This window comes from Apiospora marii (assembly GCF_038362585.1).
Source record: "Apiospora marii strain CBS 49790 chromosome Unknown utg000006l_segment0_segment0, whole genome shotgun sequence".
NCBI lineage: Eukaryota > Fungi > Ascomycota > Sordariomycetes > Amphisphaeriales > Apiosporaceae > Apiospora > Apiospora marii.
Genome location: NW_027117378.1, coordinates 1146803 through 1159727, shown reverse-complemented (window position 1 = coordinate 1159727; position 12925 = coordinate 1146803). Strand labels below are relative to the sequence as shown.

The window sequence follows — 12925 nt, the reverse complement described above, 5'->3', positions numbered from 1 at the left end:
GTTCTCGCTGACGTTCTAACAGCAGCTATGAAGCGGTACTCCTATGGCCCCGGTTCTTCTATACGCCTTACTCCTCTCCTCGTCCACCTTCATGACCTCGATAAGCTATGTATTTAGGCCTCGCCTCGTATCCAATACTCCAATCTCTCCGCCCAGCTTTCTGTGTCTTTGAGGATAATGTCCATATGTCATAGTTCCAAGGGGGGGTACCAATGTTTTCGGCCACCATTCCTGCATGCTTCCCCTATTCTCGCCCCCTAATCTTGAGCGCGCCCATTTCCTGGGTACCAGCTTAACAAAGCCCCCTTAAACTCCCTCGACGTCGATGCCCTGTACAGCTCTCAGGGACGAAATTATGGCGATGTTCTCTGCTATCTTCAGCATGAGCTGACTCTGATTCATAGGTACCGTCTTGCCCCATAGCTTACGCACAAAACCCCGTGTCAGTGTTTTCTTCATGTCGAAGATGCCGTGTTATTGGTGGGGTATACTTACCACCTCTTGATGGCCCAGCACCAGTGGCATCCTTGTGAGCTGGACCCCGCGAGTTGGCTGAGTTATGTCCTGGGTCGAAAGCCCCCTCACCGTCAGTATTGAAGATCTCCATCCTCTTCCGACTGCTGCTGCTGCCGGCGGCCGCGGGTTGATGACGACCGGTCGCACGTGAAGACTCGCCTCCCCCGGCATGATTGTGACTGCTCTGGTTCCCGCTGACGATGCGCAGCAAACTCGAGCTCTTCTCCTTGTACATATTCACGATCTTCTTCACCTGGCCCGGTCTCTGGGGCTTGGGCTGGTGGAGCTCATCGACCTTGGCCTGCCGCACCATGAAGCCCGACGCCGTGATCTTGCCCCACGAGCGCTCTCTGCGCCTTCGCTTCTGTGGCGCTGTGGTGTTTCCACCGCTATCATCTTCATCTGTGTCATTTTGGCTATTGGACTCGAGAGCGTTTGGATGCGGTGTGGGTTTCCGGCCGCTGACTTGTCTGCGAGAAGATCCTAGCGATACGAAGCGGGTCTTGTGTTTCCCCTTCTCCTTGGCCTTCGTTTCTTTAGCGGCTGCCTTCGCAGCTGCCTTGGTCTCCCGCTCCTTTTCCTTTGATGCTTTCTTCGCGTCTTTAATTGTTTTCTTTGCCAGCTGCTCACTGGTAGGTAAGCTACTTACGGGCGCCAAGGGTATTGGCGTTGGAATCCTTTGCGGACCCTCGGACTCGATATTCTGGTTTGGGTTGGTAAATAGGCGAGGTTCGCCGTCTCTATTCGGCTTGCTCTCTACCGTGCCGTCGAGTCCAAAGTCGTATGCGTCGCTGCTTCTGTTACTGCTACTCGTAAAGCGCCGGATGACCGCACGACTTTTTCGCGCCGCGTATAGTGGTAACAGGTGCTTTGGTGGGCGAGTAGTGGACGATGATTTGGCACGAGATTTATATGATGAATGTGATTTCAGCTCTGCGATCATGGCCTCGTGGCTAGCTTCGCTTGAGTACTCGCGATAATGAGTTGGGGTGTTCTGCGGAGCCACCAGAGAGAAGTGAAAAGGGGTCGATGTGCGGTGGAGCGAGAATCCAAAAGAACCATCTCGATGATTTGAAAGTGATGTTTCAAGATTACTTCCTCCACGATACAGTACGTTGGAGGTGTCATTTCCACCGTCTGTCGAGAGATTCAATGAACTCGATATACGCCGCCAGGTGCTCGCGCCCCGTTGCCGCAACCATTGACCGTTCTTGGTCTTGGAGGGTTTCCTTTCGGGTGACGACGCCTTGAACGCAGCGTGCAGATTTGCATCGTGCGATTTGGCACGACCGTACGCAAGTCCCTTGGGGTTGGAAGCGAACTGCAAATGCTCAAAGTGCTTGATGCGGCGTTTCAGTGGCGAATCCTCTTGCTCAGTCTCGGTGTCAGTATCGTCATGCATGTGGAGTGGTGCTTTTGGTTTGCTCGATGACAATTCAGTCTCCTCGTCGACAAGTGCTGAAGGTTCTGCTTCTTCCGACGGTTTGGTGTAGTTCTGGTCATGGGAGAACCTGCACGAGAAATCGTTCAAACTGATTTCAGTGGTGAGCTCAGGTGCCGAGGTTTGGTTGTTAGAGGAGCTCTCAGTGGATGATGTGGTGTATTCAGCAAGATGATGGTTCCTCGTGGCGTCTCGTGCTACAGTACTCGGTATTGCGGGTCGTTGGCGGCGTGCAAAGGACATAAAGCCTGTTGGTGACGATCCTCTGTGAGACGGCCGATCGAACAGCTTGCGCAGATCGGCCACCTTAGCCGAGCGCCTCGTCATGGGGTCCGACTTGGAGTTCGGCCGTGAGATCGGACGGACCACAACTGGGATAGGCTGGATGCTTGGTGCATTGAAATTATTGCTTTCTTCTGAAGAGTTCATAGCAGCCAGTTTTCCGTGGAATATCGGCTTAATTTGAACATATGGTCGTCCATCACTACAACACGGGATTTCCTTCTCATCTTCGTTAGATGGGTGTACCACACATACAGGATCTAGGGGTGAAAAAATTGACACTCCATTTGCCTGGATGGGTTCAGTGGCTTCCCCGGATTCAGTTCGACCGAATCTCGCAGCAGAGTATGAAGTGAATGAGGAGAGCTCCATGGTTTTTGACTTGGTCAACATTGCCTGCCGTTGACGCGAGCCTTTGCTCGTTGGTAGCCCGGTAGCAGGGGTACGATGAACCCGAACAGGATGCGATGGTGTTCTTGATAGGCCACCACTTGGTTGTCGTTTTAGAGGCCCTCGTGGCGTGTTGGGTACTTTAGACGACTCCTGAGCCGGTGCTCCCGACATCATCACTACCATCTTGGGTTCAGAGTCAGCAGAAACTGACTTCTCCCTGGAAGAGGACCCTGACTGGTGGGCGATGACATTAACGTCCTTCTTCCCCTTTGTGAGGGTCTGCTGCACTGTTTTAGAGCCATTGGCATGGGACATCTGCTCGAAAGATTCTCGGAGATTTGCAACACTCGTCTTCCCAACGCAGCCAGTCTTCTCTTCCGAGTCCCTCTCTGTAGCGTGGGCTTTTGACAAGTGCGGTGCTTCCTCACTGGAAGAAGAAGGCTCGCCCAGAGCTGCAATTGCACTTCGGAAAGATCTTGGAGACTTCGGTCGGACAGGCGACACTTTGCTGGCTGACTGGGGATGTGGCAAGCGCCGTGGCGATTTCCCAGCAACTTTCACGTCTGGTTGGTTCACCCTGAACGCTGCAGGATCCAGAAGTGACTTTGGTGACTTGAACGCCGAGTCTGAGTATCGGTGTCAGTATACCCATTGCAAATAGTACTGCAGTAGTGCTTAGTGGTGTTCATACATTCTTCATTCTCAAACAGTCTTCTTCGATCAGTGACCAGTCTCGGATCCTATCCGGACTGCTTGGATTCAGGGGAGACAGCGCTCTTCTCATGACATCCCTTGTCCGCTTTAGAACGCCTGGACTGTGGAGTCTGAACCACCATGCCTTTGGCACTTTCGGTCAGACCATGTGACTGCTTCGATGGAGTTACCGTTATTGGGTTGCCATTATCGGTGGTAGGTCTCGTGTCAGAATTCAGAGGTGGATTCGAATGTCGCGCGGCAATCCTTGGTCGAGTTGCCAAGGGCGATAGATCCGACGAGTCCTCGGCTGTGCTGGTCTTTTCGCGTGACGACGTTGAATGCTCCAAAGCTCGCCGTGGGAGGCCTGATGGCTCTGACGGCGACAAGAAATGGGCATCCGGCTTGGCATCCGGTTTGCTCTTCGAACGTTGAGGAAGCCAGGGAACCTCTTCGTCCGCATTGTTCACTGCATCGAGGATCTCGAATTTCGATACCAGAGTGTCAAGCTTGTTGGACGTAGAACGCCGCTGGCTCAGAGACTTGGAAGGGTCACGATCCGACGGCGGAGTCACGGGCGGTTCCTCCGAGACTGGCGATGCATGGTTCTCGTACGTTCCCCAGAACTCTTGTTCGTTGGCGTCATCAGACCCTTTGCTCTTACGGTCTGGGATACGGAGTGGTGCCGGCTTCAGGTCGGGTGGTGGGCTGTTGAAGAGGACCGGCGAGCTTGCGACGGAATTCGACATCACAGTCGACGCCATCTGGCAACATGAGGGTGTGGTACAGATATAAGATGAGGAACCAAAGAGCCAAAACTACAGGAGTCGCTTTAGAGTAGACGTGACGGAGAAGCGGTTGTGATGGTATGCCACGATTGACGCCAATTGCTGATTCATGTCAAAAAGTCGAAAGGAATTGGATTCAATCGTACCTTCCCTAGGAAATAGTTTTGGTACTGTTTACCCACGTGTTTGAACCCGCGTGGTTTTGATACTAACACAAGGAAGGAGCCACCAATCGACAGAAACCGTTTACAAATCAAATCGCAAGATATCAAATCAAAACTTAGAGACGCGATGAATGGCGTAACTGTTCAGAATATTGGCGATGTGACAGTCAGTTAGGGCTCAGTAGTAGGCTTTTGAGTGTATTATTATTATTAGGGTATCTCAAAAAGCAAACGCGTAAATGGTATATCTTGCCTTTCTCAAGGGTATTGCAAGCAACCGATATTATCTAGGTCTCGCAGCCTCGACGTCATCCATGTCACTCTGAGAATACATGCGAACATGAGACCTCTGGGCCTCTATATACCCGCCATCCGACTCGGCAGAGTCCGATACGTCTTGCTGCTGATGATGCTGCTGGGTAGCGAACACCACCGAGTTCCGATCCGCCAGGCTCCCGCTCCCGGTCAAAGTCGCATTATCCCGACTCGAGCGGGCGCGTCGCGCCGCCGTCGCGCGAACGGAGCGGGACCGAGAAGCAGCTTTGGAGCTGTCTTCGTCGGCCACCATGAAGCTCCTCGGCGCGCTGTCTTCCTCCTCGTCCTCATGGTGGCTTTTCGTGTTCCTGTGCGAGCGGCGATGCATGGGCACGTTGGCGAAGAGCGATATGCGTCGTGACGGATTCTGCGACGCGGGGCCCCGGTAACGTGCGATGAGGCCAATCAGGGGCAAGCCCACTACGACAAAGGTCTGGACCCAGGATCCCGCGTCAAAGGGCAGGACTCGGTTGCCACTGATACCGGCGGCGATGTCTAAGCCGGCGAAGACACCTGCACAAAGTGAGACAGTCTTTGGTTAGCAAACGTCCGATAGGCTCTCGTCTCATATCAATCAAGAACACGGAAATCTTTACTTACTTGGGAGAACCATCAGTATACCATTTCCAATGGTGAGTATCTCCAACGAAGTAAGCCCCCTGCCGGACCTGTGCAGCAGCCCCCTTGTTATCCTCAGATGCCTCGAGAGGTTGAGGAAGAAGATGCCGCAGAAGTAAAAGATGGACACAGCACCCATGACCGTGGCCGCCTGCCCTACGGTATCGAGCGCGATAGGCAGCGTAGTTCGGGCGAGTAGAGCGGCGGTATAGTGAGCGACCCAGACGCTCTTGACGGCGACCGTAGCGACAGCGATGAGCACAGCCGAGGCCTTGACGAGGGCCTCTTGCCATTTGGCTGACGACCAGTAGGTCTCCACGAGGTTCCAGGTCTGCATGATTAGGGCCACCTCGATGAGGGCGAACTGAATTGGGTTGAACGCGTTGGCCACGATGTGCACGTAGTAGTCCCAGGGACTCAGCACCGTGGGGTCGTGCGTCCAGCTGACGTAGAACTCGGATAGGGGGCCGGGGAAGTACATCAGGAACAGCGTGCAGCGCGTGACGGCGACGGTGAGCGACAGCAGGTGGACGAGGTGCACGGCCTTGCGCATACGGTGCATGGGGACCAAGGTGAGGGAAACCAGCAGCGTCATGAGGCAGAGGCCCAGCTGCACGCCGTAACTGATACAGATGTTGGCGAGCCGCACCCGCCGGGCATCGATCTCGGCCATCCATATGGGCATATCGGCGACGCCATCATTGCCCGCGACGAAGAAGGTCTGGTTCTTGGGATTCATGGTGCTGCTGACGACGGCGGTGGTAGACATCAATCGAGGGCATCAGATGACCAAGCCGGAGTGGTGCCGTCCATGACAGACTGGATCAGAATGTATGTTGGTATGCGCATCGTGCAGCTAGCAAGCAGCAAGCAGCAGGCGAGAAGAGAGGTAAGCCGGAACAATGCTCTCTTTCACGGGGGGTAGGACACCGCCAGGCTTTTGTTTCCGACATATCTGAAAAATTCCAGGGCCAGCATTAGCTTGTTGGCGCACCTTTCAGCCATTGGCCCAGCGCCCAGTCACCGCCCGCATGTCTCATACGCTGATCGCAGTACGGAAACGGATAAGGGAAAAAGGAATGCAGCCAATTTCGGCTTTGGGGGGGCCAAGAAAGGGAAATTGAGAGCTGAATGGCGGTCCCCGACCTGAAGCCCGATCCGACCATCTCTCAGCTGTGCGGCCCCCTGCTTCTCGCATCGATTGCATTGATCGCATTGATCTCATCTACTTGAGCCAGCACTTGCTTCATTCTTCCCTCAGCTGTATGTACAATAAGCGACAATTGAAGAAAAAGATTGCCATCTATTGGGTATCTCGACCGCAGAATGGGTGGTGGGCGGCAGGGAGGCCGCCCCAAGCCGTGTCAATTGCAGAGTGAGGGTATGCAGACCGTCTGTCTGGTTATCGGGCATCCCCAAGTCAGTTGCATGGTAGTACAAATCTGGAGCTGAAATGTTTGCGGCGGTCAAATTACACTTAGGGATAAGCGCCATCGTATTCTAGGACGGATCACAGATTCCGGTCGGGCATATCAAGTCCCGATCGGCAGATGGATGGATAGCTCGCATTCACTGACTTATCTTGCGAACTAATAATATACGGCTTCGCTTCAACGTAATTCGTCTACCGTTATGCAGCCTGCCGCTAACACCCCGAGATTCTGCGCTCTAGACCAAATTGACGCAGCAAGAAACGCCAACCCATATGCTATACATCAATACGACACGACGTGAATGCACGCCAAGTTTTCCGTGCTACAACTTCTGCACTTGACCACTCTCAAGGCTGCTGTATAATTAGTAGTTTTTTTATACCCCCCCAAAGCCCAATCCATATATGTTGAGCAACTCTAGTTATGATATCCATTTAGCGGACGGATACTCCTGAGCGATCGGTGAACATGCGACTGGCGATGTTCATAGATTGCAGTTCCTGGAACAGCAGCTTGGCGGCGTAAGGAATCTGGATCTGAGCAATCTTCGTCTTGTTTTTGCAAGGTCGGCACTCGAATGTCTGGTTGTGCAATTGTCTAAGAGATGGGTTAGCAGTAGTTCAAATATGGGCTTCGTCATATGCAGTTACTTACGCAATAGGAGTCATCAATCCGCAGATTTCGCAGATGTGGACTCGGAAAGCATCCGAAACCTCGAAGAGACGCTCCTTCAGGAAAGCAGCAGCACCATGCGCAATCATACAATCACGCTCCATTTCTCCGAAACGGAGACCACCATCTCGGGCACGACCCTCCACTGGCTGTCGAGTCATGATCTGAACAGGTCCACGGGCACGCGCGTGAATCTTGTCGTCCACCATATGACGCAGACGCTGGTAGTAGGTAGGACCGAAGAAGACTTGAGATCGGAGCTTCTTTCCAGTGTGTCCGTGATACATGATCTCGAATCCACGTGATTGGTATCCGTGCTCGCGTAGCAGGTTGGAAACGGAATCGACCGTAACATCCGTGAAAGGGGTAGCGTCACCTTCCATACCCTTGAGCGTAGCGACTTTGCTGAGAAGACACTCGATCAAATGGGCGATTGTCATACGGGAAGGAATGGCGTGAGGGTTGATGATGATATCGGGCACCATACCCTCGCGGGTGAAAGGCATATCCTCTTGACGGTAAGTAACACCAATAGTACCCTTCTGACCGTGACGAGAGGCAAATTTGTCACCAATTTGGGGAATCTTCGTAGTTCGCACACGAACCTTGACGTAACGAAGACCGTCCGCGTTCGTGGTGACCACAACCGAGTCGATAATACCACTTTCGGTACTCCTGAGAGGGGTCGAGGCATCACGCTTCATATGCATCTTGGTGCGCTGACCCATCTCTTCGTTCTCGGGGTTGATTGGGCACGTCTTACCCATGATGATATCTTCACCCGAGACACGAATGCCAGGAGCAATAATACCATCGTCGTCCAGTTTATCGTACGTGCCGTGCTTCAGACGTAACGTATCACTGCGGAAGGGCTTCTCAAACTTCTCGATGGCGTTGATGCCGATTCTCTTCTCGGAGTCGCTGTAGGAACGGAAGAACAAACTTCGGAAAAGACCACGGTCGATACTGCTCTGGTTCATAATAACGGAATCTTCTTGGTTGTAACCAGAGTAACAAGCAATGGCGACAATGGCGTTCTGACCGGCGGGAAGCTCACGGAACTTCAAGAACTCCATGGAGCGAGTAGTGCCCAGCGGCTTCTGAGGATAGTACAGAATGTTTGCCATCGTGTCCATACGGCGAGAGTAGTTGGTGAGGAAGAAACCCATGGCTTGTTTACCCATGGCGGATTGATAGGTATTACGCGGTGACTAAACGACACGTTAGTTATTGCCAACCCAAAATTGGAGCAGAAAACACATACCTGATTGTGATCTGGGAAGGGAATGATACTGGCGCAAATACCCAGAAGCATACTGGGGTGAATCTCGCAATGCGTGTACATATGTGTGGTGGGATTCAGTTTTGTCTTCAACCGCGCGTTCGGACCGTCGGTATTGTCGTCCACTGCATGTCCAGCTTTTGCCAAACGGTAAGTCTCCAGATCCTCGGGAGTCATACAGATCATAGCTGTCTCTTCCTCTTCGGCATCCAGGTACTCAATGGCACCTTCGTTCACCAGACCTTCCCAGCCGAAGAACTCTCCACTGTCGGCCTCGAGGCTTGCGTCAGCCTCGAGCCGGCGAACCATGTCCTTGCTCAGGACAAGCGTTCCCTTTTCAATGTTGCGATCAGGGTCGTCTTCCTGCTCCACCACGAACACGGGTCGCATGACACGACCAGCGTCGGAGAAGATTTTGAATTCTCTGTCGCGGATATCACGAACCAGCGATACCTCGGCAGGAATTTGGTTCGTACGACGGAGCTGCTGCACATCACGGACGAGCGACTTGGGGTCTTGGTGCACACCAATCCAAGATCCGTTGAGGAAAATTTTGGTCGCGTTGGGATACCTGGTTGCATCATACTCTTCCAGGACTTCCATGTTACGCGTGATCATGTAGTCGATGATAGGTTCCGTGGAAGTTCCCACACTGATGGAGCACATCAGAGACAGGTTTTTCACAAGACCACAAGCCTGGCCTTCGGGCGTTTCGGCGGGACAGACCAAGCCCCAATGAGTGTTGTGAAGCTGACGGGGCTTTGCGAGCTTGCCATCTCTTCCGACGGGTGTGTTGGTACGTCGCAAATGCGACAAAGTGGAAGAGAAAGTATATCTGTTCAAGACTTGAGATACACCAGCGGTGGAACTCATAGCCTTCTTTTGATCACCCCAGTTACCTGTGGCCAGAGAGTATTTGAGACCATTGGTGACGATGGTGTGCTTGATACCTGCTTGGAGCGAGAACTCGCGGTTCTGTTCCACACAGCGCTTCAGGTTCATAGTAATCTCCTGGGTCAAACGGCGAACGATGTTTCGGAACAGCTTGCCAAGAAGGGGACCAGCAAGATCCAGACGCTTCTTGCCAAAGTGATCACGATCGTCCATGTCACGTCGTCCGAGGGCGCATTGAAGAAGCTTGTGGACCATATAACCCAGGAAGAAGGCCTTGCGGGTTTCGCAGCCTTCTGTCTGGGAATATGGGGAAGCATTTCCTTCTGGAGGATATCGCGTGCAGCTCGTACACGACGATCCCTGGTCATACCAGTGGTCTGGTTACCACGCTTACCGATGTAATCCAAGGCTACCTCCCGATCCTGGATACAGAAGGCTTCCTCGATACACGGTCGCAGCATTTCCAGCATCTGACTGTCATTGCGATCGTAACAAATCTGGTTCAAAATGTCCTCATCAGAGACGACTCCCAGCGCACGGAAGACAATCGCAATTGGCAAGTCAGACTTGACGTAAGGGAGTGTTGTGTGAATAGTTGAGCCATATCCTCCTCTGGACGAGTCGCCTTTGGTGTAGAGCTTCAGCATCAGCGACGAAATCAGTCGCGAACCCTTTTCCAACGCGCTTCGAATCTCGGCGGTGTACGAAAAGGGACTGGGTTGCGCCTTCTTGAAGACTTGAACAATGTTCGCAGCCGATCGTTCTTGCGCAATCAAGACCTTTTCACTACCGTTGATGATGAAGTAACCACCTTGATCGTAGGGACACTCGTTCAGCATGAACAAGTCTTCCTCGGTCTCACGGCTCAAATGACAGGCCTTGGACTTGACCATGACGGGCATTTTTCCGATGAAAATCATGTCCGGGTCTTCCTGGTCCCTCTGCTTCTCCGGCCGTGGTACTTCCTCATCTTCCCAGATCAAGCGCGTAGGTTGCTCTTGAGTGCGCGCATACTCGTTCTGTTGCTCTTCGTCCATCTCATGTAAGGGAACCGGCTCCTCGACGCAAACCTGCCGCTTCTGTGTAATCCTCACGTAAAGCGGACTGGAATATGTCAGGTTTCGGTCGCGGCACTCGTACGGAAGTAAGGGTGCCATTTGACCTTCACCTTCTCGGTGAATTGGCTTGGAGATGGCGATGTTGCCCAGCTTGATCTCCCATCGTCGAACAGCGATTGCGCGATCCGGATCGCTCGGGTTGTTTTGGTCTAGATGGATGGTCGAATACTCCTCGATGAGTTCTTGGACTGTGGTATCCTGGAAGTCGTTGAAGGAATCGATCTGCTGGGATACAAGGCCCTTGGTATCGAAGTAAGAAGAAATGACAGTCCAGCAGTCCTCTGGCGTAATGCCATCGTTCTCGTACTCCTCCTCATACTCGTACTCGTGGTCATCGCCGTAATCCATATTGGCGGTCTAGTTGAAGAAAACTTGGACGTGGACCGGTTCGTGTAATGAGCGGCAAGGACCCGAGGTGTCGATGGCGAAGGTGGAAAAAAAAGCGATCGACGGAATCAGCGCAACTGCACTTGACTCTGAATATTAAAGTAGTGTCTCGTTCAATCGAGTGGCTTGATTAATCGGCTAGAAACTGCAAAACGCGGTTATTGTATGCGATTTGTCGGAGATGGTTGATCGGTCGCGTCGAAAGTGGCAACGCCCTTTCATGGGCGACCTAGGTTCAAGCAACGTTCTGCCCTTTGTCAAGGTCAGCGCGGTGCTCTCTGAGTTTTCACCCAGACATCAGTATTCCCGTTTGCGACGCACCCTGAGATACAATCAAGTCACAGTTGGCGATTTGCGATGCTGCTTCCTCGGATCAACACGACGGCGTAGGTGAGGATAGTTGAAGGAATGTTAATGGAATTTTTGGGACCGCCTAGAGCAAAGAGGCTGAACATGGGCAAACATGCACTGGAAGCAGCCCACAGGCATGACGCTAAGCTGGAGATGGACTAGCAGTGGTGAGCTCGTCCAATCAAGTCACATGACAGCTGGCATTCAATGTTGAATGTCTCCTAGACTGCTGAGTCAGGCAGTACAGGGTGTAGCCACAGTTTGTGGGGCATGTTTTTTGTGGCTGGGCAGCGTCTGAATTATTCAGTGTGGCTCAAGTGAGCCGGACATTCCGCTTCATAAACTTGTCCGAAAAAGGGATGCATACCACGCCATGGCGCTCCTCTTCTGCAAATCAACTTCCTGCCTACTTGTAATTTACATGCGAGGTGTAGGTAGCACAGTCGAGGGGTTACTCCTCAGCTTTAGGCAGCTCTGCAACTAGCCCAAGGCAACAACTCAGGAATAAGAGCTATCGGAAAAGCTAAGAGACGCCAAAGTCCGCTATTAGTTCATGGCTTTTGGCAGCCAGTAACCAGCTTCCGTTATATATGACTTCCACATGAGGATGGTTTAGAATTGATGTTGATCCGATACTCTCATTCTACAATTTCACATTGTTCCAGGCCTCTTCGTGAACCCTATCTTACATCGTATCAATAAATAAACCATCACAACCCATCATGGCATCCTCGGGCTTCTCGTCGGTCACTTTCGATCACGTCGGCATTGTCTGCTCCAGTGAGGTGTTTGAGGACGAGATCAAGTTTCTCAACGCTTCGCTGGCACCCCTGGGAATCAAGGAGCATTTCCGAATCGCACCATTGGTGTCTGGAATGGGTAACAGTCCACAGAAGCCAGACTTTTGGATCTCGGCAATCCAGAAAGGCGCAGAGATCAAGCAGGCCGCGACCCCCATACATATCGGTTTCCGGGCTACCGGTAGGGCCGCCCAGGCTACTTTTCTATAATACTCTGGACTTATGAAAGGCTGACCCTTATATAGATCGTTCGCAAGTGGATGAGTTCCACAAGCTTGGCCTTGCTGCCGGAGGAAAGGACAAGTAAGTACATAACAAACCTACCGAATTCCCAAGATTCTCTTTTCTCTGCATGAACCTTATCTCCATGTTGCTCTCAATTCCCCATCTATGCAGGGTCCAAATGCTGATGTCAATTCGGTAGTGGAGCTCCGGGTATCAGGAACAGTATCATCCAGGTTATTACGGTGCATTCCTCACCAGCCCAGCTGGACATAATGTTGAAGTTGTTCACCACGACTTCTCGGCGATGCAAGCAAAGGAATAAGCCAATCAGCAAACTATTGGTTTTCGTACATGACTTAGCCGTGGTGTTTTGAATGATGGGAATAGCAGACAAGACGAACTGTGTATGCTGCAAGTAGATCTTTGAATTGCCGAATGATAAGGTTCTTAGCTTCCACTCGAGCCACAATTGGGTGCATGTGTGGCGTATTGGTCTTTTTTAGGCGAAGCCCTTTGTTCCCCAGACAGATTTGAAGGAGCTTTGCTTGGATAC

General features: G+C 52.2%; 5 protein-coding genes across 5 annotated transcripts; 1 reads left to right on the top strand and 4 right to left on the bottom strand.

The window, feature by feature from the left end:
- Positions 1 to 306: 306 nt before the first annotated feature.
- Positions 307 to 2284, bottom strand: PG985_010103 (uncharacterized protein; the record flags this gene model as incomplete). The annotated part of the gene is made up of 2 exons (XM_066829871.1): positions 307 to 368; positions 496 to 2284. 2 exons carry the CDS (start codon positions 2282 to 2284, stop codon positions 307 to 309), a joined length of 1851 nt encoding a protein of 616 aa, XP_066682261.1.
- Positions 2285 to 3372: 1088 nt separating this feature from the next.
- On the bottom strand, positions 3373 to 4089 carry PG985_010102 (uncharacterized protein; the record flags this gene model as incomplete). Its single annotated transcript, XM_066829870.1, has 1 exon — positions 3373 to 4089. The coding sequence occupies one exon, from the start codon at positions 4087 to 4089 to the stop codon at positions 3373 to 3375; it is 717 nt and encodes a 238-aa protein (XP_066682260.1).
- A 471-nt stretch (positions 4090 to 4560) lies between these two features.
- PG985_010101 (mating-type alpha-pheromone receptor PreB) lies at positions 4561 to 5949 on the bottom strand (the record flags this gene model as incomplete). Its single annotated transcript, XM_066829869.1, has 2 exons — positions 4561 to 5105; positions 5193 to 5949. The coding sequence occupies 2 exons, from the start codon at positions 5947 to 5949 to the stop codon at positions 4561 to 4563; spliced, it is 1302 nt and encodes a 433-aa protein (XP_066682259.1).
- Positions 5950 to 7077: 1128 nt separating this feature from the next.
- Positions 7078 to 10957, bottom strand: PG985_010100 (DNA-directed RNA polymerase II subunit RPB2; the record flags this gene model as incomplete). Its single annotated transcript, XM_066829868.1, has 4 exons — positions 7078 to 7240; positions 7298 to 8526; positions 8580 to 9788; positions 9842 to 10957. 4 exons carry the CDS (start codon positions 10955 to 10957, stop codon positions 7078 to 7080), a joined length of 3717 nt encoding a protein of 1238 aa, XP_066682258.1.
- A 1112-nt stretch (positions 10958 to 12069) lies between these two features.
- PG985_010099 (uncharacterized protein) lies at positions 12070 to 12357 on the top strand (the record flags this gene model as incomplete). The annotated part of the gene is made up of 1 exon (XM_066829867.1): positions 12070 to 12357. One exon carries the CDS (start codon positions 12070 to 12072, stop codon positions 12355 to 12357), a length of 288 nt encoding a protein of 95 aa, XP_066682257.1.
- Between the last annotated feature and the right edge of the window lie 568 nt (positions 12358 to 12925).